At 35.2% G+C, this 20,808-nt stretch overlaps 3 protein-coding genes across 3 annotated transcripts; 2 read left to right on the forward strand and 1 right to left on the reverse strand.

The window, feature by feature from the left end:
• The first annotated feature begins 3,146 nt into the window (after positions 1–3,146).
• Positions 3,147–6,956, forward strand: LOC149016810 (beta-glucosidase 24-like). Its single transcript, XM_089156103.1, has 13 exons — positions 3,147–3,543; positions 3,625–3,694; positions 3,818–3,876; positions 4,291–4,366; positions 4,635–4,712; positions 4,864–4,951; positions 5,067–5,292; positions 5,425–5,540; positions 5,659–5,870; positions 5,961–5,992; positions 6,066–6,168; positions 6,288–6,390; positions 6,504–6,956. The coding sequence occupies exons 1-13, from the start codon at positions 3,259–3,261 to the stop codon at positions 6,670–6,672; spliced, it is 1,617 nt and encodes a 538-aa protein (XP_089012229.1). The 5' UTR covers positions 3,147–3,258; the 3' UTR covers positions 6,673–6,956.
• A 4,447-nt stretch (positions 6,957–11,403) lies between these two features.
• Positions 11,404–13,649, reverse strand: LOC149016811 (cysteine proteinase COT44-like). The gene is made up of 4 exons (XM_089156817.1): positions 13,154–13,649; positions 12,188–12,408; positions 11,940–12,083; positions 11,404–11,835 (listed from the first exon to the last, which is right to left on the reverse strand). The coding sequence occupies exons 1-4, from the start codon at positions 13,647–13,649 to the stop codon at positions 11,404–11,406; spliced, it is 1,293 nt and encodes a 430-aa protein (XP_089012943.1).
• Positions 13,650–14,034: 385 nt separating this feature from the next.
• Positions 14,035–19,442, forward strand: LOC149016812 (beta-glucosidase 13-like). Its single transcript, XM_089156818.1, has 14 exons — positions 14,035–14,080; positions 14,595–14,710; positions 14,858–14,927; positions 15,222–15,280; positions 15,370–15,457; positions 15,654–15,731; positions 15,817–15,904; positions 16,032–16,254; positions 16,344–16,459; positions 16,604–16,815; positions 17,947–17,978; positions 18,491–18,593; positions 18,716–18,806; positions 19,009–19,442. The coding sequence occupies exons 1-14, from the start codon at positions 14,035–14,037 to the stop codon at positions 19,181–19,183; spliced, it is 1,497 nt and encodes a 498-aa protein (XP_089012944.1). The 3' UTR covers positions 19,184–19,442.
• The last annotated feature ends 1,366 nt before the right edge of the window (positions 19,443–20,808 follow it).

Here is a 20,808-nt window from a genome sequence, read left to right on the forward strand (position 1 = left end):
TTAAGGTCTGAGGTGATGAGGTGGGTTTACTTGAATGGTGGAATTACTCACATTCTAACTCGCCTCATTTCATTTCTCACCACCTTCATGACCATTACCATGAGTGGGGGTTAAGGTCTTTGAATGGGTTAAAGGTAATCGGGGGCGCTCCCCAAGTAGTGGGGAGGTTAGGTCAAGGGGGTTTATTCACATTTTTGGAGTGAGGGACAAACCATTGGATTCTCCAGTAGTGGAGAATTTTTTTCTCTCTTGTGGGGGGGGTGGTTTGGGGCCCTAAAAACCCCCCCCCCCCTTCCTTTTTGTGGGGAAAAAGAAACCCCCCTCACTCACATTGTTTGTTTTCAAAGTTCATTTTTTCTTGAGGGGGGGTGGTTTTGGGGGGGGGGGTTTTGTGGGGGGGTTTTTTTTTTGGGGGGGGTGGGCTTTGCCTGGGGGGGCCCCCTTTGGGGTTTTTTTTGGGGGCAAGAACTTTTGGTACTAGGGTGCATCAATTACCTTAATGACAACATTTTTGAATGTGAGAACCTCATCAATGATGGTCTGCGGCAGCTCTCCGGATTTGCAAAGACGACTTCACTCTCAATTGTATTGCAATTTCATCTTTGTATGTTTGAAGAATTTGTAAACATTACCCCAACAGCCCCAAACAAGATAAGCTATGTTAATATTTTTTGAAATATTTGTCTAATTTCTCTCAGATATTATTATTTAATGTTGCATTAAATGTTTTATAATTTTAGTTCATATGTTTACAACATACGAGAAAGTCAATACAAATAGCAACCACCACATTAGAGAAAGAGGTGATAGTGTGAGTACGATTGAATTAAAATTTATTTTATTTATTTTGTAGGAGTTAATCCATGTATCTAAATCCCACAAATCCCTTTTTTTCAAAAGGGGAAGATCACAAAAGGAATCAAATAATTGTTTTGTTACTCTCACACCCAAAGGGAGGGAGGCAATGACCATGGATAAGTTGAGACCTATATGTATAGAGAATTTTTTTTGTAAAGTATTGTAAAAAATTATGACTTCTAAACTGAGTACCTTGCTGCCCCTACTTATATCTAAAGAACAAGGTGCTTTCCAGAAAAAGAAGATAATTTTTTAAAAATATTTTTGTCACCTCTAAACTATCTAACATGCTATTTTCAACAATTAGAGGGGTGGAATGGGTTTGAAATTGGATATTAAAAAGGCTTATGACTCCTTATCTTGGAAGTTTCTGTATGATGTTTTTTTCACGTTTTGGATTTCAATTCATTGGCAAGGATGGATTCATGAGTTATTGACCTCTACTAGAATTTATGTAGTTGTTAATGGTGGTCCTATGGGCTTCTTTGGGGTTGAACGTGGACTTCATCAAGGTGATCCAATCTCTCCTCTTTGGTTTCTACTTGTGGAAGAGGTCCAATGTAGGAGGTTAACTGCTATAATGAGGGTGGGCAGATGGTGGTCTTTGTGTGGTCCCAGAGAGGCTTTTGTTCTTTCTCACTTACTGTATGTTGATAACATCTTTATTCTTGAGAATGCATTACTGAAACATGTCAAAAAATTATTGTTGTTTTTAAAAAGTATCAAGTGTTTCCAGGCCAACATATTACCTTGGACAAAAGTAAGTTGTTTCTAGGGGAGGTTCCTCCTCTTCAAAGGAAACAAAAAATAGTTGATGTGTTGAGAATTCCTATTGCAAAAGAAACGCATAAATACCTAAGAATTAAAGAAAAAACTAATAATCCGAAGTCTCACAATTGGTGAAAATCAAACTTCCATTAATCTTGATTGAAAGATGGAATTAGCTAGACATGGAAAATAAAAACAAAGAAATGAAAATAGAAAACATTGTGCCATTCTTCCTCAGAACCGTGGCTTCCTCTTGTTGTAGCTTATGATGTTCAATATCTGAAAATGCGCTCCTTCTTATAGAGGATTCTCTCAATTCTGCATTCTTTTCAATTTTGTCATTTCCATTGTTATCCACAATTGGTATTAATTGGAATGATGTGGAACACCTTTCCATTATTGCATATCAATTGTGCTGGTAATATTGTAATAACATGTTCAAATTAAAAATATTAACATTATTAAATGAGGGAAAGAAAATTTATAAGGAATAAAATATACTTAAAACCCACAATAATAGCTACTTCCAAGTTCCATCACACCTATCATTTATCCGTCCTTATCAGATGAACAACTTAGTTGAGAAACTACTTTCTAACCAAGGACCCTCTTAATTATCATAATAAAAAAATAAAAAAAAAAAAAGAAAGAACCCAAGACCCTCTTTAAGAAACTTGATTGCAACGTCTCATATCTGAAAACAAAAACACCACAGAGTAGCGGTTCAAAGAAAGATACAATAAACAAGTTAAACAAAGCAAAATCTTGGCTAGTGTTTTACATCCCAACCCACTTCTTTGCATGGGTAGATTTTAATGTGTAATTTAAATATAAGGTGAGGTTTTGTCCCTAACTTTAAAGTGATTCGAATTCTTAATCTCATATTATGAGACAGTGGTCTTTTACCAACTAAGTTAATCCCTTGAAATGACCACTCTAGTTACTTAATTCCCAGATAAAAAAAAATGAAATTGATCTTTAAATTTATTTCTTCGAAATAATGCATATAGTTTTGTTTGGACACAAATGATTAGGCCAAAGCAAGTCATGATCCAAATAATTCTAAAATTTATCCAACTTTTTTAAGCACATTGAATATTGCCGGTCTTTCCATCACCCTATCTCCCGGGAGGATTCTGTATGTCCCTGTGATTCCCAGTCTACAATATAGACTCACTATTCTTTCTCTCTGCCAACAAAAAGCTGTAAATCTCTCTCTTTCTTGTCTCTGTACTTTTCTGTCTTCTTGTTATTTTCCTATCAATTCTACCAAAAAAAACGTTGTTATTTTCCTATCAAGAATCTAGATATCTATCCTATCGTCCCCTAATTTTCTCGTGATGACCTGATTCCAAATGTTTCTAAAAAAAGAATAATACTGATGAATAAGTTCACAAGTCACGAGTGTGTCACTTTCAACACCCCCCCCCCCCCACATCGGTCCTTCAATCATGTTTTGTTTTTTTATCCTAGAGAACCTAACCCCATTATATATTTTGACTAGGGTTTCGTTGCTCCATATAAGGACATTTTAGTTCTCATGCAAAGCACCTCCCATCGATTACTAAGCTGATATTGTTGTCTGCCAATAGTTTTGTAGTTCTTTGCTCTGCCTAAGATACACAAGCAACAATGCCGATTGCCATTTCGTTGTTGCCTCAGCTAGAAACCCCTACTGCGATTCATCAGGGACTCTCGCCTTTGCACAAACCCAACTTCATTTCAAGGTGTCGTAGTAGTGCATGGCTCCTCTCCAGTAGGCCACAGAGAACAGTAGCTCTACGTGGTAATTGGAAGAGTTATTCTATCCAGGCCATTTCTACTGAGGCTGTTAAGACTATCACTGATGAGACGCTCATCAAACGAAGTGATTTCCCAAGGGATTTCTTCTTTGGAACTGCATCGTCTGCTTATCAGGTACATCTACCTTGTATGCATGGTCTAAAAGTTTTTCTTATTGGGTTGTTCTATGCTTGCACTAAGTGAGGTCCTCTTCAGTATGAAGGTGCAATAAGAGAAGGTGGTAAAGGAGTAAGCCTTTGGGATCAATACGCTCATAGAAACCCTAGTTTGTCTCTCTCTCTCTATCTCTCTAATACACCCACACACACATGCACATAATTACAGTTCTATCTACCCATGCATACATGCTTCGAGGAATGCAATCCACTACAAGTTTATTTGTGCGCAGATAGGATAAAGGATGGCTCAAATGGAGATGTGGCCTTAGATTCTTATCATCGATACAAGGTATATTGCATACCCTTAAGGGTAAAAAGTATCACCTATGCACACTAATAAAAAACAATAGTATTTGGCATTTCTTTTCTTTTTTTCCTAAAAGACAAAGTTACTTACCATGCATACTTATTATGGAGGTAAATAGTGGTGCGTGACATGTTTCACCCAGTTTCCAAAGAAAAAACATGTTTCATTCATTAATTTATTTGGTCTGTACTCCCATGAAATTTCTTTTCCTTTTCTTTTTGGGTGTAAAGATCGCTCGTTGATGATATGAGATGAAATGATTGAAAACTCAGAAATGGGAGTTCTTTTAATTTTGGGGGATTGAACTTCCATGGATTTTGTTAATTACGTGGGGACACACCTTTGGTGTTGAATAGGATGAAGATGATAACGTTGTTATCTTTTTTCACTAAACAGGAACATGTGGCTCTCATGAAAGATATGGGTGTTAATTGTTATAGACTCTCCATTGCATGGACCAGAATATTACCAAGTAAGTAGTCCAATATTGATCCTTATGTGCGTATACATTAATGGAATGCATCAGCACTGGTTCAACATGGTAGCATTCTTTCGTTCTAGCTTCTATTCATAATTTGATACCTACTGTGTCTCATTCTATGATGGATCAGAAAGTTTGAACCTAAAAATTCATAACAAGAGCTTCAATGCATCAAAATCTCATGAAGCTGAGAATATTGACTTTAGAAAATTTTATTTAGAATACATGACTTATGATTTTGTGAAATCTACATTCATAGCTGGAAAGTTATGCGATGGAGTGAACGAGGAAGGCATTAGATATTACAACAACCTTATCAATGAGCTTCTATCCAATGGTAAAATCTCTCTCTATCTCTCTCTCATCTGGAACTATCTTAAATCTCTAGATCTCTCTGTCTCTTTCTCACATCTGAACCTATCTTAAATCTCTCTCTTTCTCTCTCTCTGTCTGTCTCTCATCTGAAACTATCTTAAATATATATGTAGGTATTGAGCCTTTTATTACCCTTTACCATTGGGACATACCTCAAGTCCTTGAAGATGAGTACGGTGGTTTCATGAATTCTCGAGTCATGTAAGTGACTCTTCATCATTTTACATTCCAATTTGCACCTTAATCCCCTTCTGATCAAAACCTGAAACTCATAATTTCTCATTGTATAAACAATATATGTATCATGTATGTACAGAAACGATTTCAGGGACTATGTAGACGTTTGCTTTGCTCGATTTGGCGACCGTGTGAAGCATTGGATCACATTGAACGAGCCATTTATTTACACAAGAGCAGGATATATTAATGGAGACTTTGCTCCCGGCTATGTGGAAAATTCTTCCAATAATCCTTATGTGGTAGCCCACAACTTACTCCTTGCTCATGCGGCTGCTGTTGATCTCTACAGGATGAAGTACCAGGTAATTATATAATTAAGCTTTGAGGTGGCCACACAGTATACGATCTAGTGAACAAATTCTTGGGTTTTGTCAAGATTGGATAATGGAATCCCTAGTCTCTTTCTTTTACCAAAAGTGCATTTGCATTTACAGGCGATCCAAGGGGGTGAGATTGGAATCACATTGTATGCTGATCACATGATTCCTGTAAACAATGACAAAGACAACAGAGATGCTGCTGTAAGAGCTTTGGATTTCTCATTTGGTTGGTGAGTCTTTACTAACTTTTGATGAGAAAAACAAAAACTAGATTGAGACAAAATAAAAGTCAATCAACTACATAATTAATCTAATTTTTTATTTTTTTCTTTCAATTTCTTTTACAAGGTTTATGGATCCAGTACACTTTGGAGACTACCCAGAAAGCATGAAACATCTTGTGAGAGACAGGCTACCAAAATTTACTTCTGAGGAAGCTCGCTTAGTGAAAGGGTCATATGACTTTATTGGATTAAATTACTACACTGCAAATTTTGTTGCTTCAGCTCCTGCCTCTCCCACTCCTGCTTATAACACTGATGGCTGCTACACAATGTCTAGTAAGTTCAGATAAAAACCTTCTTTGTAAGGCTTTTAAATTGAAATATCTTTCAGACTAACTATTTGGTTCTTGTTATATGATATAACAGGTCGCCTTGAAGGAGTCCCAGTTGGTCCACCGGTATGTAACTTTGGAATATGTGAAAGCCAAGGTTCATTAGAATGGTTAAATCTAACAATTTTTTATTTTACAGAGTGGTTCAGATTGGCTATTTATTCGACCGGATGGACTGCAACAGCTTTTGCTTGGCATAAAGGAGAAATACAATAACCCTGTTGTTTACATTACAGAGAATGGTAAAGCACAAGTTATTTTATCCTTAATTACTCATGAGTCAGAAGCATGTTAGGTGTTTAACATACTTGATGTGAGTGAAATGTTATGTAAATATGTATTCCATTGGATTTTGTTGCAGGAATTTCCAATCACACCTCTGAGACTGTGGATCAGAAAATAAATGACAACCTGAGAGTGCAGTCCCTCAAGGACCATCTGATTAATATTCAGAGTGTTGTGAAGTGAGTATCTATACTACATATGGTCTTGTTATTGAAGGAGAAAATCATGGAAAAGATTTTATGTATGAATTCTTATTGTTTATAATTAATTTGATTTTTTTTTTTAATTATAGTGCTGGAGCAAAAGTGAAGGGATACATCGTGTGGACTTTGTTGGATGCCCTTGAATGGAGCGTTGGCTTCACAGTCAGCTTTGGAATTCATTATGTAGACTACAATGACAATCTCAAAATATATCCAAAGAATTCTGCGGTTTGGTATAAAGAATTCCTCGGCATGTAATGGAAAAGCGATGTTGGCATCTCCTTCCATATTATGATAAATGAAGTGTTGTCTTTTATATAGTTTTGAAGTTTTTCTTTCGAAGGAGGGGGTCCTTTTCTTCTTGAGAATAATTTGTGGGTTTTAGTCTTTCAGAAATAAAACTAGTTTGGCAATTTACAGAATTGTGGAATTTATCTAGAAGGTTTGATAAAGTATTTAGGATTTCCCTACTGCATTGTCATGTTTTATTTAATATAATTTTGTCATTTGTTTTGTTGGGTTAGATGCAAAAACTCAAAATGATCAAAGTTAGTAGCCTTTGAGTTTATTGTTTCACAACAAATGTTAAAGGCATAGGTTTTTTTGAAACTATAGCATTTCATTGGGTTAAAAAATTTGTGACTAAGTGTCATTACTTGATTTATATATTTGTTATACCTCAATACCTTGTTATTTCCAAGGAACATATTTTTTAGGTAATGGCTCCATAATTGCATTTATGGGTCAGATAAATTGCGTAGACCTATAGGCTAGACACTATTCTAGCGTGATCGATATGAGTAACATAAATTTTAATTTTACTATGATGTGTTATGGAGTCACATGAATACATTGCAATTTATAATGCTTATAGAGCATCTTGGCATAAAATAGCAGAAATTACATGTTCTTGTAATTGGATATTGACCATAGTTAGAATTGTTATCTATTGTTATCTAGCTTATGTACTATTTCTTTTGAGTGCAAGTAGATGAAAATTTTACATGAGTGGCTGGAATTATTAATGTATGTTAATGTTGTGTTTGACATTTTAGAAATTAAAAAGTTAAAAAATATGGTGACAACATGAGTGTAGTTAAGGTACCTACGGCCTCGACTTAATCACCATAAAAAACCTACCTGGATAGTTTGGAGAGTTGAACCTCAAACTTGGAAACGAAAGACGTTGTTTTGTTTAACAACACAAATCTTACTTGATTCTTATAATAGGATCTTCCTACTATTGGAGATCATGAGTCAAATGCATTAGCGGTGCAAATTGTTGACTTGTAAAAACAAGTTGATTTCCTATGTCGAAACTATGTTCTAAACATCTTGATTGATGCACTTTATGGTGAATATAGTTCAACGGTTTCACAAAAAGAATTGTGGAAGTTCTTCGACCTCAAGTAAAGATCTAAGGATGTTGAATGAGGAAAAGTTCTTGATGGGTTTGTTCTTGAATTTCAAAATGTTGGACTCAGAAATAATGATGAGTCAAGTTCTAGACTTCCAAATGATCATTTGTGAAATTCATATTGAGGGAATGACCCTGAGTAAGTCTTTCCAAGTAGTTGCAATAATGAGAAACTACCATCTATGTGGAAAGACTTCAAGAACTATTGGAAGCAAAGAGATGACTATGTTATCCATTGAAAGATGTGATATATCATAGAAGCATATTTACTTGTATATAGTACCATTCATATATGATAAACATGGGTTGTGTTGGAATCTTTCCCTTGTTGACCACACCCTATTGTAATCATATGAAGTTGTGTATTACAAAATTTATCAATTGTATCTAAACTATGCGGATTATGTCAAATCCAAAGCTGGCTATGATAAAGGGCTGTAAGAGATGAAGAATGTAGCATAATTAATGCAATCTAAGTAATTAGTGTCGTATGCATGGTGGTTATGACCTAAATATGGAGGACATAACAAAAATATAAGATCATAAAGCTTAATATATAATAAACCTGAATTGTTGGGTTTACATAAAATTTCATATAAAAATGAAAAGATTTGAGATCATGGTAATCATGTGATAGATGACTTCTTTATTAATTCATGACTGTTGATGGTGGATCTTGTGGAAATCCTTCAAAGTAGAAGGTGATAACCAGATCTATCATGGAATTGAGTTTGTAGCTCTGGATAAATGTGGCAAAGAGGTTGAGTGGCTATAGAACTTCTTGGAAGACATTCCAAAATAGGTTATTATGTAACTTGCACATTTGCAATGGGTACATATGAGGTTATTTTATAACATCTATTCTTTCTAGTGGTTGATGTGAATATTTGGTCCATTGGATTGTTATGGACTGGTTTTGTGGAAGATCATCCAGTTTGAACACATTGTTCTCGACTCGACCGCACTCATCCTAATGTATTAGTTTCTTAAACACACATTATTAGACTATGATGGGTTTGAGGGTGCAAGTTAAAATTGTACAAACTATGGGAGAGTTGAGGACCAGTCCCTTAATGGTTAGTGCACTTTGAATATATGGAGTTCATCGATGTAAAGATTGTGTTAATGCTTCATTGCTAGTTACTTGCAATTATGAAAGTATACGCCTACTTACAAATTGCCTTTTAAGGGGTTAATCAAGAAAGTAGTTTTGAAAATTGTTTTTAATCTATTAGTAAAAACTAATCTATTTTCATGTTGGTTTTTGCAAAACTAGTCTTGTTTTGTTATGGTAGTTCTGTAATTTTAGTTCCCTTATTAGTTTGGGGCATTTTAGTAATTTTTAAGGCAAGCTAGGTGGCTAGCATGTTGTTTAGGAATGGACTTTATGGCTAATCATCTCCACCCTAGAGGTTTAAATATCTCAACGTCACACGAGTAAAGGAAGTTGTGTTTTAATTTGTTGCTAACATCACTTGTGCCTACTATATGTATAGCTAAACATCTATTGAGAGAATGCAGAATATGATGTACAATAGTAAATCAAGACTCATATGTTGTTAACATATTACTGTTAGCTAATTGATCTCGAATGAATTCATGACATGTAACTATGTAAGGTCAAAAGGAAAGAATTATGGATCCGCTAACAAAGGTTGATTGAGATTAAGTAAAACAAAATTCAAGAGGAATGTGACTCAAGCTCATTAATGAATAGGTTAATTACAGTGGAAACATAACCTAGTTGACTAGAGATCCCAAAATCTAGGTTCAATAAGACAACTAAACTGTAATAACCGAGTGAGATCACTGTGGGGATTCATCCTCTACCCATTCCTAAGATGAAAATAGTGAAAAGGTTAAGCTTATGCTTTTAATGATTCTTACACTTTGGACAAATGTTGGATCCAAGCAGAGTAATGTGAGTTAATCTTAAGTAAGAAATCGCCTATGTGAAAGAGAAGAGGGGTTGTTTCAAAGGAGAATCGTGAAGGCTTAATTCTCTAGAAACTCTTGTAGAATCAAGACTATGTCCCCGGCTAAAATAGATATAACCATGAAAACTGTAATTGTGTCAGGGGAATGCTTGCATGGAGGATATTGTTGTTTACACAAGCGGAACAACAGTTCAAAGACATCGCGTCTACTAATCAGCTAGTAAAGTAAATATATTTTCACAAGGAAAAGTTCAAAGGCAAAACCTACGTATTCTAGACAGGCATTAACCATAGAACTCTATCACTATGTGAGGGATTGTTGGAAAATAAGCATATGTCAATGAAAATCATTCATTAAAAGATAAATTTTGTAGAAATAAATGCATGAAATATAGTTGATTGGGTGTTTCAAATCCCAACGATGGTTCATGCACGAAATGTTAATGAATGTTTGAGCTTTACATTTCCCAAGTAAGGTTCATAAATGGATTGTTATGAGACTTTCATTTCCCAAGGGACCTCTCATTTCGCAAGCTTGGTTAATAAATATCACAGCTTCTCATTTTCCATACTTGATTTATTAATAACTAAAGCTCTTCATATTCCAAGTTTGGTTATGATGGCAAAAGCTTTTCATTATCCCAAGCTTGTTAATGAGACAATGATGGTATTATGGTATGTTCATTGTACCTACCAAAGATCTCCACTATAAATTGGGATTTCCCCCTTAATGAAGATAAGTCATTTCTTTTTGGTTTTTCTCTGTTTTGATTTAAGAGTTGTACTAAGTTTGCTTTGAGAGTCTTCTTAATGTTTTGTGAATCTTGTTAATGATTTGAAAATCTTGTCGATTTGAATTTTACGATGATAGAAGGAAGGCATATATCAAGTTCGTCATAGCGGTCTACTTTATGCTAAGTATATTGTTATTCGTCGTTGTATCCTTGGAGACAGACTTCTATTGAATTCTCAAACACACTCTAGAGGGGACAGATCTGTTTTAAGAAAAACGTTTTACATGCCTTGACAATTCTTCCCCTTTTTTCTTACTGCCTCGATGGCTTTCGGTTATTCTTATCCTATTGGCTCAGGTTTTATTTATATGTCTTTCCAATTTTCATTAATTTTTTATTCCCTTTTTGTATATCTACAATGTCGCCAACTACAAGCCACACACTCTTAGACACACAAAATTTTGGTTGCCAACAATGACAGCGCATGAACCCTCAACCAATGGATTGACACATTAGAATGGTTAAAATGTAACAACGTTTAATTTACAGACCGGTTCAAATTGGCTATTTATCCAACCACAAGGACTACAAGAGTTTTTGCCTGTATGTTTTTTTACAAATTATATTTGGTGTCCCTAATATTTCCATATTTAATCTATTGATCCTAAAAGGTTACATTTGAGGGAGATATCACCTACTACTTATAACAGAGAATCAATACCTGAACCAAGGACCATAGTTTGCATCTCTTTCACACGCATCACAATTTAATTATTTTGTAGTAGTTATGGAAGATTTGGTGATACCATTTTTAACTCAAACAATACATGTATGTAATTAATCGATTAGATAAACACAACCAAAATAGTCTTTATTTTCGTATGTGAAATTATTAACTGTACTACTGACAACATGTGAAAGATCCAGGGCGGCAGCATCTCCATAAAGAGCAATTTTCGTTGGTACAACAACAGACGTTTCTCATGGAACAAGAGTGGGGGCAAAAGAATGGTGGCATTGGAGACGGAGGAGAAGGGCTAGGTGGTGGTGGTGGGGGTGGTGGAGGAGGAGGAGGGCTTGGTGGGGGTGGTGGCGGAGGAGAGGGTGGTGGTGGCGGAGGATTCTTCTTGATAGGGTAGAAGGGTTGAGTAGTGATGTCACAACTTCCACATGGTTCTTTGGAATTACGTTCGATCCTTATGTATCCATTCTCACCCCAACCAGTACCCCATGAGTTCTTCACAATCCAATAGTCACGACCATTTTCTGAGCCATAACCAACCACAGTCACACTATGATCCACAGTTGTTCCGCAATATTCTGAAAATATGCCCTGAAAATAAACCAAAATATTGAAAATGAAATTAGATGTCATCAATTCCATTAATGAATTTCTGATTAAAAAAAGATTGAATTTGAGAGCGATGGGCTTTTTACGGAATGATAGTGTTGGAAGAACCGGCTATCAGCTTCAATGGAAACAGTAATGGGTTGTTTGGCCACTGCCTTCTGCAATGACTTCTCATCGCACTGAGGAGAAAGTTTTCTGAAATCATCAATGGTAACATTTCGAAGCTTTTTCTGTAGCAGAGAGAGATATATTGTTAATTAGGTGTTTGAGATAGTGAAAACTCCCCCCCCCCCCCCCCCCCCCAAAAAAAAAAAGGACATTAATTTTTACAGACCTGATCTTGATTGCATTTGCCTTTGGCAGCTTGATATGGATAATCATCTTCTGTGGAGATGCCACCATTGTCCCTGATAAACTGGAAAGCCTCAATGACGGAGCCACCATATTTGGTGGCGCAATCCACCAGCTCTTGCTCTGATAATGATATCAGATTCCCAGTTATGATCTGGTTTATCCCTTCCACAGCAGCAATCACCGAAAATGGCCATCCTTTTACTTCAGTTTCCGAATTTCATTTCCCCACCCCATGCGATTACACACCCCAAAGAAGAAGAAGAAGAAAAAAAGAAGAATTTATCAAAATTGTTAATTAGAAAGTAGAAAACCAGTCTAGATCCTCTCCACCCCAGTCGAGTTGTCCACCCATCTTGTCACCTTCACAGTGAGTCTAACATGGACTGGCCCATTTGTGAGGGTGGGGGATGGGAGAATGGGCAGTTGGATGGAGATGATCTAGCAAGAAAATAGGGTCTGGTTCATCTCGATTCTATACCTTTATGTTCCTTAGTCAATGTATGTTCATCTTTTATGGAAAAAAAATGAAAATGGTTTGGTAACTTTGGCTTTAGAATAAGTTCCGAATGAGAACAAAAGTTTGCTATATCAATATGCAAAATTAATAAATAAAATTTGAGAACAATTCATTAGGATTTGGGGTGAGAAAAAGGTGAAATAACATGATTTTCATAAAAATAATATATATTTTTATTATTATAACCTCAATTTGTAGTTGGATTTTAAGTTGCTTGTGCAAAAATGAATAGAATAGGTTTTATTTCACCTAGAATCCATAACAGGCATAAAGTTTATTATGGATTTTGGGGTTTTTCGATTCTTTTAAAGAAAGAGAAATTTTAAAGAAGATACCAACAAACGCATCAAAATGATGACAAAAAGTAAAAAAATGAGAATACAAATTGATACCAAAAAGTCCCTGAAAACCAAAAGAGTAGTCACTTACAAGACCGATCGCCTTGGTCTTTGACAGAAACGATTGCACCTTTTTCCCTCCAATCAATTGAATCTGGCAAAATATCATCCTCATGGAAATCGTCGTGGTTGCCCTCAAGACCTAGTAATTGAGTTAGCTCAGCATTGATCGTGGTGCTTAGATACATGGTGCGATATTCTTCATTGGTGAGATCGGCAAATCTATTTAGCCCTAACTTGTATGTTCTATTCTTGGCATTCTGGTCGTTGATGAACTTGAGATTATCTTTGAAGATATAAAACCTCTTCTTATTTTCTTTCAAAGCTTTATAATTCTTACCATGCTTTGCCAACCACGATTCATACAGAACCATCACCTCATCAAGACTCATTAGATTTGAACTGTGCTTCTCATTGTAATCGATGAGCAATGTATCCAACAGAACTGATTTGAAAACATAAGCCAAGAATGACAAGAGAGCTACTATGGCCGCCTTCTTAAAAAAAGAGGCAGATGGTAAAGCCATGTTTTCTTAACACAAAAAATGAAAGAGAACTACTAAATATATAGAAGTCAGGTTAAGATTGGTGGGTGACTAAAAATTATATATTTCTATAATGGACTTGAAAGTCATTCCATTTTTTGTAAATTTATTACAACAAGGTGGTGGCTAAACATTTTAATTAGTTCCCACATCACAATCTAATCACATGTATTATAATACTCATGAGATGGTAGGTGAGTTGTTTACGGCAAAAATTTCTATAAGGTCAAGTCAATATATAATATCCGAAATTTGTTCATACACATTAAAAAAAATAATTAAAAAAAAAAAAAAAAAAAAAAAAAAAAAAAAAAAAAGAAGAAGAAAAAAAGAAAGAAGAAGACTTCAAAGCTGCATGTATATGAGAATGGTGCCCTTAGAGGTCGTTAGATGGCAAATCCACGAGGTGTTTGGTAAGAAAATGTAGATAAAGTCAAGTCATTATATAAAATTTGAAACTAGTTCACATATATTCATACGCAGTTGTGAGAAATTACAGATTTGTTTATAATTAGCCTGAAATCACGAGATAGTAAGAACATGAGATTATTCCCCTCACGAGGTCAAGTCAATATATAATATTTGAAAGTTGTTCACATGCATTTATCAATTGAATGACCTAAAAAATGACTCATGTTCTCTTGCAGTTCTGAGAAATGAAAGAGAAGCTTCATCTATAAGCCTGAGAGAATATGAGAATAGTGCCCATTAGAGATTGTGATCCAACTTATATATAAGGAGAGTTTGATTGGCCCAAGGGAAGTATTACTCATTAAGATCTCTCTCTCTCTGTGTTGCTGGGCTACCCTTCCTAATTAGGCTTCCAAGTATCAATCACATAATTTCCATTGATACATGGATCCAACAATGGAGACAGATGAGGCACCTATGAAAAAAATAAAGAGGATGTTAGGAACGGCTGACAAGCCGTTGTCGAACCTAAAACTGGTTCTGTGAGTGATAGCGACTTCAACGACATCAAAGCAAGTGATTTCAACTTCCCAAAAGAGTTCTTCTTTGGAGCTGCATCATCTGCATATCAGGTGACTATATAATCGGCCCTCATACTAACTTCTTGTTGTGTCTCAATGAACGATCATCTGTTTATTAGTACAGATTTAGATAAGAGTTTTGGTAATTGTTTTCTCATCTAGATGATATAACTTATGTGACATGCGGTGATTCTTCAGTATGAAGGAGCTGCAACTGAAGATGGTAAAGGAGTAAGCAACTGGGACCAATATACTCATAGAAATCCAGGTCTCTCTCTCTCTTTGCTTTCACTCATCTACATTCATGAATTTTATCCAAATGCTTCCTACATACATAATTCAGCAAGAGTGTTTGTTTTTCTGCTTAAGCTTTCAAACATATATTTTTTGGTATTTAGGTAAAGCTCATTCTTAGAAGTGCCTAAGTATATATATTTATAAGCCTACATAGATTTCGAGGGGAACCCATTATTAATCTCCTCTCCTACTTTCAACTACCAAGATTTTTTATTTTTTATTATTATTATTTTTTAATTTTTAAGTATTAATTTGTGGACTATAGATAAGATAAAGGATGGCAAGAATGGAGATGTAGCAGTGGATTTTTATCACAGATGTTCGGTAAGTACCAATTATAATGTGTATACATGTTTTCCATTCAATCGTAATGAAGGTGATGATGATAATATATTTTTCGGTGCATGTAACAGGAAGATATATTTAATCCGAAGTATGGACTTGCATCTTTGCATGTTAATGCCTTCAGATTATCAATTGCATGGACGAGAATATTACCAAGTAAGATATACATATATAGACTTCATATTAAAGCTTAAATTGCAAGTCATGAATTTGCTTTAACATTATTAGATATGATTGGTAATACAACTCGTTCTAAATAGTTTTTATTCTTGAAAGTCATTGGGTTTTAATATTATTTATAGATATGATTAATTTGTATGACTTTGCTTGAAAATTTTATACTCATTCATAGCTGGAAAACTGAGTGGAGGATTGAATAAAAAAGGCATTGATTTTTATACTGACCTCTTCACAACACTAAAAAAATCTGGTAATCTCCCTCTCTCTCATATAAAATAAAATTAACATTTAACGTATAAATATATGATTAAATAATTTTGAATAAATATATGTAGGGATTGAGCCTTTTGTAACTCTTTTTCACTGGGATATCCCTCAAGCCCTAGAAGATGAGTATGGTGGCTTCTTAAATCCTATGATCATGTAAGAGTTACATAACTTGTTCTTCTATTTTCCATCTTTTTTGAATTTAGAACTACATATTAGGGTTTCATGTAGAAACAATAACACATATGCATCGTGATTATTTGTATTTATAATGTTTATGCAGTGAAGATTATCTGGACTACGTAACTGTTTGTTTCAACAATTTTGGAGGGCTAGTGAATTATTGGATCACCTTCAATGAGCCAATTATTTTCACAAGATATGGATACGCTGAAAGTGGATTTCCCGGATGTTTAGAAGATCCCGGGACAAATCCATATATAGTGTGCCACCACCTACTCCTTGCTCATGCAAAAGCAGTTCAACTCTATAGGAACAAGTACAAGGTAATAAGTTTATTGCGCCAAATGCTCCGAAGCTGAATATAAAAATCACTAATGAATAATTTTTCATTAAGCTTAACATGCGCTTACAGAAATCGATAGATGGAAAGATTGGAATCGCACTCAATCGTGTTTATATGATTCCGATGTCTGAAAAACGGCATGACTATGATGCTGCAAACAGAGCTACTGATTTTCAATTTGGGTGGTGAGTTCTTCAATTCCTATTATTTGTGATGTGCATGATCCAATAAAACCTAACTCAGGTTCTACACAATTTCCAATTTAATTTAGCTTTTTTTTTTTGGTAATTTCTACATAATTTTGATATAATTTTGGTTTCTTTTATAAGGTTTATGAATCCAATCACCTTTGGAGATTATCCGGAAAGTATGAAAAGACTTGTCCAAGACAGGCTGCCAGTCTTTACTTCTGAGGAATCTAACATGTTGAAAGGGTCATACGATTTCCTTGGACTCAACTATTACACTGCACTTTATGTTGCTGATGTTCCTCCCTCCATGAATCCTAATTATACCACCGATGGTTGCTACAAACTCTTAAGTAAGTTCTAACTCAGCTGATGGGTTGCAATAGGATCGAGTTTGGCTGGGTTTTCTCACTTTTCTGAAACCCTAGCTTGGAGCTGAATACTAGACCTGTAAACGGATCGGATTCGACTCGGATACACCAATATCCGAATCTGAATCTGATTAACAAAACCACTATCCTAATCTGAATTCGAATCCGGTAGAAACCTAGAGTAGGCATCCGAATTCGAATCTGAAACTTTATCGGATATATATTCGATAATAATCCAATCCAATAAACTATCCGATTATTGATTGGTGATTGTCTTTTTTTTTTTTTTTTTATCTTTAATTTCCAATGATCGATTATAAGTTTCTAAATCCGATTATTAGCTCTTTTTTTAGAAAAATTTGTTTAATACTTTACTTTAATCAGATAATTTCCGATTTCGATTTCCGATTATCCAGGTTACCAATATCCGAATCCAATTATCATCATTTTCAAAGAAAAAAATGTTGAATACCTTACTCTATTTGGATATTATCCAATCCGATAAGCAATTACCCGAATCCGAATCCGAATCCGGTTGCTTAGCGGACGGATACAAATATTTTCCGGTAAGAAAAATTCTAAATACTGATACCCTTAAACGAATCGAGCGGTTGGCCACCAATAGGCGAACAACCTTAGCCACCTAACCCGCGCAAACAACACCACCCTTTGGCCGTCTTTCTGCCGGTTGGAGGACTAGACTAGTTAGGCCAGGTCAAACACTAAATCTTGATCCGACCCTGATTCTATTTTAGGGTTAGAGTGTCTGGATTTTGATTGGTTTTTTGAGCCAAAATTTTAAGCCAAGCTGGTACTTTGACCGAATTAAGCGCAAATGTTTGGGCTAAGAATGGATTATGACAGATTCGGGCCATTAGGGTAAAACTTGTAACTCTATTTGCTACATTACATGGATACCAGTTTCCTTACACATTAATTTGTAAATATTCCAAAAATATGAGTTGACATAAGTAGTTATCTTTTTATTTCAAAATACCTATTGATGTAATTTGCAAGTGTGCAACTTCTTCCCCACGCTATTGTATATATGTTCATCATGTCAAAAAAAAATCCATTGACTACTTTTTTGATATTCGTTATATGATGTAACAGGTCGCAAAAATGGAATCCCAATTGGTTCACCGGTATGAATTTCACACCCAATCTCCATTTAAATTTTAGAAATAAATCTGTTTTCATAAAAAGAATTGCAATTTCATGTATTCCCTATGCTCTCAAAATTTTACATAACCACTTGATTGATGAACATTTTTTGGGGGGTTTAAAATTAAAAAGTAACAAGTAAGCAAGGTGTCTATTTAAACAAGTATGCATGTTTAATTGACTGGAAGTCTAAAACACATTGTGTAAGGGCCTGAATCATCTTGAAAAAATATTTATGGAATCATGGTTCAAATGTTTAATGCTTTTATAGTAGGGGTGAAAGATTTCACCTCATACCCATAAATCTACAAATTCACGTTTTTTGTGTAAAAAGGTGAATCTCTAGAATACATGAATCCAGGGATTCACACAACCAAACAGGTATAAATCTTCCATTTGTGAATCTAGATATTTGAAATCTCTAGATTCATGTAACCAAACAGGCCCTAAATCAATTATATGTATTAACAACTTGTTATCCTTCAATATACAGACTGCTACACCACCGATGTACGTCATTCCGGAAATGCTTGAAAAAGTTCTGATTGACATTAAAGAAGATTATAAAGACCCCCTTATTTACATTACTGAGAACGGTAAGATCATAAATCTTTCATCACATTTATTGTATGAGATGTTTGATGAGAATTTTAAAATCAAAAGAAATTTAATAAAAGCAAAACCCATAGTAAATTTTTTATTTTTTCATTTCTTGCAGGAACTTCTGATCCAGACACTGCTGGAATCGATGATGATCAAAGAGAAGATGCTCTTAAAAAACATTTATTTTACCTTAGGAAAGCCAAAGAGTGAGTATATACAAACTGAACTTGTGATTCTTGAGATATGCATTCATGGTAAATAAGATTAGAAAGAAATACTAAAGAAGGTACAAATTAATATTGAGACTGCCATTTCTTTATTAATTTACATATAAAAATATCTTATCTTAGAATAAGAGGATTTGAAAAATTATTCTATTTATTTCTTTCTTTCTTCTTCATTTTGCAGTGCTGGTGTAAATGTGAAGGGATACTTCTTATGGTCTTTCTTGGATAACTTTGAATGGAATTCTGGGTACACAGTCCGTTTTGGCATTTGTCATGTAGATTTTAGTCCTAATGGGAGCCTATCGAGAACTTTAAAGAAATCAGGGAAATGGTATAAGAAATTCCTCTCAGAGTGAATTTTTGTTCTCTCTTGGGGTCTTTCGTTTTAGTCTGTAACATCTCCCTATTTGACAATTTTATAAGGCTTGTTTAGAAAGACTGAATTTTCTTCTTTTTTTTTAATTTTTTAATTTTTTTATATTTGACTCTATTAAGTCTAGTACGCGGTATGCCTATGTGTGGATAAATTTTGTATCCTAATAAATCTTATTAGTTCAATAAACTCTACATTCTATTTAGGGAAAATTTTCATCACTCCCTTATCCTTGCACTTTATTTACTGAAACTCCTCTATTCAAACTTTTGCCTATGATCCTATTGTCAATCTCTAAGAAAGTTGAAGGTTGTGGTCTTCTTGACTAGTCAACTAAAGTTCATGTGAACAAGGAAGCTTTGTTGTTTAGTGTTGATACGGAATCTCGCTCGTCCTTCCCTGTCACGAACCTGCAAGATATGAGCTCGACCTTGGGGGGTCGAGGTACGTCTCCGACGAACAAGTCAGTACCAATATTATGATCTCAACTACTCAATGGAGAACTCAAGTAATTGATCACACAAAGTATGAATATCTACCTCATAGTGTTTACCTGAGGTGTTTATATAGAGTATGGTAATAGAGTTATATTGGGAATATGACTCTAATGAGAGTTGCCATAGGAGAGTAACTCTGTAGGAAAGTTCTCTTACCTAACTAGAACTCCTCTGTGGTCGTTGGTTGGTAGGACTCTATCCTTGTGAGGTTACCTCACCCTGTTAGGTGGATGCTATTTATCACTCTGGTCGGTCCTACCATGAACCGCCTAGTCGAACTTCACTAAGTATTGAACCTGGTCGGATCGCACAACTGCTAGTTCAGACCGGGAGCTATAGAATAACCATTTTAGTCATTAACATTTAGCAATGATCGGAGTAATGTTCCATTGGCTAGAGACAGATTGGGATGGGAAAGACAATCTGGATATGTCAAGATGGAGGAAGAGTTTAGAAGGGGAGATGATGGTGTGTGCAAGAAAGCTCATCAGCGTGGTGCACACGGTGGTCACAGCCATGGCAAAGTGTGGCCTCATTCCCAATGAAGAAGAGGGAGACCTTTTTTTGTTGTAAATGTTGCACTAGATACTCATAGGAAAAACATCCTCTATCGTGCACAGCGGTGCACCACCATGAAGCGACACATGTAATATATCAAATAGAAGGCTAAAATTAAAATTAAGCTGGGGAGGTATTTTTTTCACTTGAAATCAATCTTTTAATCTTAGTCCTCTATTTGGTATATTACACATGTCACCTCATGGTGGTGCACTGCTATGCACAGCAAGGGATGTGTTTCTACATTCATAAATATCAATTAATACCTTCTTTGGTACATCACATGGTTTATTGGTTATTTCTGGGGGAGGATAGAGAAAGGTGAATCTCACGAAGCAAAGACTAAATCTTAGTCACCTCGGCCATGGCCAAGGCAAGAACTCTATACTTGCTCTCAGTGCTAGACCAGGCTACAACAGATTGTTTATGAGATTGCCATAAAACAAGATTAGATCCCAAGAAAACTAAGTTAACCACCTATAGACTTTCGATAATCAATACACTCGGCCTATTCAACATTAGAATAGGCATTTGATACCATAGAAGAACAATA

This window comes from Hakea prostrata, chromosome 5 (assembly GCF_041222555.1).
Source record: "Hakea prostrata isolate BN-2017 chromosome 5, UWA_Hpros_2, whole genome shotgun sequence".
Classification (NCBI taxonomy): Eukaryota; Viridiplantae; Streptophyta; class Magnoliopsida; order Proteales; family Proteaceae; genus Hakea; species Hakea prostrata.

What these genes read in the sequence shown, in the direction of transcription:
- LOC149016810 (XM_089156103.1), top strand. Translation starts at nt 3,259, where the DNA reads ATGCCGATTGCCATTTCGTTGTTGCCTCAGCTAGAAACCCCTACTGCG. An exon ending in CTGCATCGTCTGCTTATCAG is followed by an intron (nt 3,544 to 3,624) that starts GTACATCTACCT and finishes GGTCCTCTTCAG; the next exon opens with TATGAAGGTGCAATAAGAGA. An exon ending in TGGCTGCTACACAATGTCTA is followed by an intron (nt 5,871 to 5,960) that starts GTAAGTTCAGAT and finishes ATGATATAACAG; the next exon opens with GTCGCCTTGAAGGAGTCCCA.
- LOC149016811 (XM_089156817.1), bottom strand. Translation starts at nt 13,649, where the DNA reads ATGGCTTTACCATCTGCCTCTTTTTTTAAGAAGGCGGCCATAGTAGCT. An exon ending in AGACCAAGGCGATCGGTCTT is followed by an intron (nt 12,409 to 13,153) that starts GTAAGTGACTAC and finishes CGGAAACTGAAG; the next exon opens with TAAAAGGATGGCCATTTTCG. An exon ending in GCAAATGCAATCAAGATCAG is followed by an intron (nt 12,084 to 12,187) that starts GTCTGTAAAAAT and finishes TCTCTGCTACAG; the next exon opens with AAAAAGCTTCGAAATGTTAC.
- LOC149016812 (XM_089156818.1), top strand. Translation starts at nt 14,035, where the DNA reads ATGGTGCCCTTAGAGGTCGTTAGATGGCAAATCCACGAGGTGTTTG. An exon ending in ATTTTTATCACAGATGTTCG is followed by an intron (nt 15,281 to 15,369) that starts GTAAGTACCAAT and finishes TGCATGTAACAG; the next exon opens with GAAGATATATTTAATCCGAA. An exon ending in TACCTTAGGAAAGCCAAAGA is followed by an intron (nt 18,807 to 19,008) that starts GTGAGTATATAC and finishes TTCATTTTGCAG; the next exon opens with TGCTGGTGTAAATGTGAAGG.